This window comes from Humulus lupulus, chromosome 7 (genome assembly GCF_963169125.1).
Source record: "Humulus lupulus chromosome 7, drHumLupu1.1, whole genome shotgun sequence".
Taxonomy (NCBI): Eukaryota; Viridiplantae; Streptophyta; class Magnoliopsida; order Rosales; family Cannabaceae; genus Humulus; species Humulus lupulus.
In genome coordinates this window covers 43,050,231-43,053,443 of record NC_084799.1, presented here as the reverse complement: position 1 = coordinate 43,053,443, position 3,213 = coordinate 43,050,231, and the positions used below count along the sequence as shown (strand labels likewise).

Here is a 3,213-nt window from a genome sequence, read left to right as displayed (position 1 = left end):
CCATTTTGCTTTGACAACAAGAACCCTAACATTAGAATTAAATTTATAATAAGGGAAGTTCACAAATGAACCACCACTACTTGCTTTCTATGTTATTATTGATCACTTTTCCAACAAATGAGGATCCACCTTACTCAACAGCTTGCTTTCCTGGCTATCTCACTCATCTCTTTCACCTTCTTTCTCACCTCACCATTACACTCCATAAGATGTTCTACTGCTGTTCGAATCTCCCCTGCCATCACAAGATGATCTCCATGGTCCCTGTGATCCAATCTTAGCTCAACAGCTAAGTCGAACTCCCTCACCATTCTAAATGCGTTCAAATGCTGTTCTGCAAAAGTAGGCCATGTTGCAATGGGAATCCCACACCATAAGCTCTCCAATATGGAATTCCAGCCACAATGAGACACAAACCCTCCCACTGTGGCGCCCACTCATTAAATATCATCCCTTTACTTCCAATCCGTTCCAAGAATCCTTCTGGCAAGATTTCGTCTATTGTTGTCGGCTGTGGAACTCGTATAGACCACAAGAATCTATGGCCACTGAGTTCAAGTCCAGATGCTATCTCTCTCAATTGGGAAGCGCCAAAACTTTCTGTACTCCCAAAGCAGAGAAACACTACCGAAAACTGAGGCTGCTCATCAAGCCATTGCAAGATTCTATAATTCTGAACCTGATCCATGGTTGGGTGAGGTTGACCGTTGTAGTCAAGTACTGGTCCAACCATGTAGATTGGAGGTGTTTCACCATCATTCAGCGAGCTAACAGCATGAGCCTCCAATTCCTCAATGGAATTTACTATAATCCCTTTTGTCTGTCTGAATCTTTGAGCAAGCTTAACATGAGCAGAATAGCCACCATCTTTGCAAAACAAATAACAGGATTATGAAATCCTTGTAATTTTAAGGCAGGATCTGATTCTTCCAACTCGGAGCTCATCTGCTTATCGCAAGTTGCAAGGAAGAGCATGATACTAAGAAATCCCAGGTTAGAAGTCATGAACATATAAGCAGGGAGGCCAAGCTCATTGGCCACATCCATCATGGGCATACAGAAGAAATCAAGAACTAATACAACATCACCTTGACTGGTCTCTGAATTGGAGTGAGACGACACAATATCTGTGAGTGCATTTCTGACAAGAGGAACAAGACTCTCCGTGTGTGCGTAGACATAATATTCTGGTGACTTGAATAGCTCTTTAGGAGGTGGGTCAACTGGGGAGACATGAACGAGTTTGACTCGTGATAAAGATCCCACAAGAGAATCAGTATATGCATCATTATCTGGAAATAAGGGAAACTTCAAGCGCAAGATTGTGATGAAAAGTCGATCATCACAATGGAGCAGGCGCTTGGAAAATTGAAGGGCTGAAACCAGGTGCCCTATTCTGGGACCTGGGATGAACGCCAACTTTGCTCTTTTCATTTTAACTTCCTGGTGTATGATAATTCTGTCTCTGCTGCTTCTAACCTGTACTATAACATTGTATATTTCCCTAATCTCATATTCATATCATCACGTACGAAAATAAATGTAAACTGAAAAATAAAAAGAAATAATTGCGCACTAATCACGAAATACATTATTTCACCCCATTGTCCAATAAATCACGATCATTTTATATAAATATATACTTTTTAATTTTTTTTAGAAGTTTAGAAAAGTATTCCAAACTATAGCAAAAAGCGAAAGTTAATAGAAATCTACCAGGAAATTTTGATCCCAGTAATTCCCAACTCAAATGGTTCCAAAGCAATGAACCCAGTAACGGAGAAGAAAATCAAAAAGAGCAATTTGCATAACCAACCCAAATCCCAATAGTACATAAAACCCAAATCTTGAAACTTTTTAATCTTACCGGTCTGAAAAAGCATAACTCCGGACCCCAAAACTATTCACGAAATCCCCACCATTTAAATCACGTAAAATTGAATTTAAACTGTTCTGAACAAATCAATATATATATTTAAATTTAAAATATAAATATATATTTAAGTCAACAAAACTGAAACATGCATACAGCAAAGTAACAAGAAAAATTAAAGAAACACCCCAAATTATTTTAATAACAATTTTTACACTAGACATATGTCTAATATCTTCTTCTTACACAAAAATTCAGCAATATTCTCCATACGTTTCAATCAACGCCGAGCATCGTAATCGACGATCTCCGAATCGGCGAGCGCGAGTGAGTTCTGGACAATCGATCGTCCAATTGAGTTGATCCACTCCTCCTTCTCCTTCTCGGTATCGGCGATGAAGTACATGGTCTCAAGTGAGTTCCCTGATCCCGAGAGCTCAAAAGCGCAGGGCTTATGGACGATATCCTCGGCGCCCTTCACAGTCTGACAGGTTCCCATGGTTATAACGCCGCGAGGAGCAGAGGCCGGGGTTACATTGGAGTCCTTGAACCAGAGGAGCTTGCCTTGCTTGAGGACGAACCATCGGCGGCGCCAGGTCTTGATGTACTCGCCTTGCTTGGTCAGCCACCCGGCACGTTCCGGACGGGACCAAAATTCGACGCCGCTGTACTCTTCCGAGCTCGGATCTTGACCCGTCACCGATCTCCATAGACCCTCCATAAGAGAAGCTTTGGTATGAAATTCAAGAGAGATAGATAGTGTGTGAGTGATTTTAGCGATTAATTTTGGAGAGCGATAGATTTGGATGATCTGTTGTTCTCCTGAACTGATAGTGCAGTCGGAAATCGGCAGACGACTGGTAAAACGTCGTCGTTTTTGTTTATCTCGCAGTTCATTCTTATCCAAGTCTTTAGTGCTTAAAAAATATTTAGGGAAAAATAATAATTTAATTTATTATTATTACTATTTTTAAAATCATTACTTAATTTATTATTAATCTGATGCGATTATCATTTAAATAAATAAATAAGATCTCTAAAAAAAAAATACACTGTAAATTAAATGTACTCACTTCATAAATTAAAAATATATTTGTTTATAATTACACTTCATATATTTTCTATAATTATTAATAATATATTTAAAAAAAATAAAATTAATAATACATTATAAATTACGCACCTCAAATAAAAATAAAAAAATTTCCTCAAAAATAAATAATGAAATAAAAATATAAGTATTGTTCAGTAAACATTAAAAAAAAGGTTTTTTTTGTGTATTTAATTAAAAATTTAAAAATAGAATGGAGAAATAAGTTCGGATTATGTGTTTCTGTTTT

General features: G+C 37.7%; 2 protein-coding genes across 2 annotated transcripts; both read right to left on the bottom strand.

Moving 5' to 3' along the window:
• Positions 1-322: 322 nt before the first annotated feature.
• On the bottom strand, positions 323-1,434 carry LOC133791637 (UDP-glycosyltransferase 71K2-like). The gene is made up of 2 exons (XM_062229555.1): positions 981-1,434; positions 323-867 (listed from the first exon to the last, which is right to left on the bottom strand). The coding sequence occupies exons 1-2, from the start codon at positions 1,432-1,434 to the stop codon at positions 323-325; spliced, it is 999 nt and encodes a 332-aa protein (XP_062085539.1).
• Positions 1,435-1,951: 517 nt separating this feature from the next.
• LOC133791241 (pleckstrin homology domain-containing protein 1-like) lies at positions 1,952-2,720 on the bottom strand. Its single transcript, XM_062229170.1, has one exon. It carries the CDS (start codon positions 2,592-2,594, stop codon positions 2,154-2,156), a length of 441 nt encoding a protein of 146 aa, XP_062085154.1. The 5' UTR covers positions 2,595-2,720; the 3' UTR covers positions 1,952-2,153.
• Positions 2,721-3,213: the final 493 nt, after the last annotated feature.

What these genes read in the sequence shown, in the direction of transcription:
- LOC133791637 (XM_062229555.1), bottom strand. Translation starts at nt 1,434, where the DNA reads ATGAAAAGAGCAAAGTTGGCGTTCATCCCAGGTCCCAGAATAGGGCAC. An exon ending in TTCTAACCTGGGATTTCTTA is followed by an intron (nt 868 to 980) that starts GTATCATGCTCT and finishes TGTTTTGCAAAG; the next exon opens with ATGGTGGCTATTCTGCTCAT.
- LOC133791241 (XM_062229170.1), bottom strand. Translation starts at nt 2,594, where the DNA reads ATGGAGGGTCTATGGAGATCGGTGACGGGTCAAGATCCGAGCTCGGAA.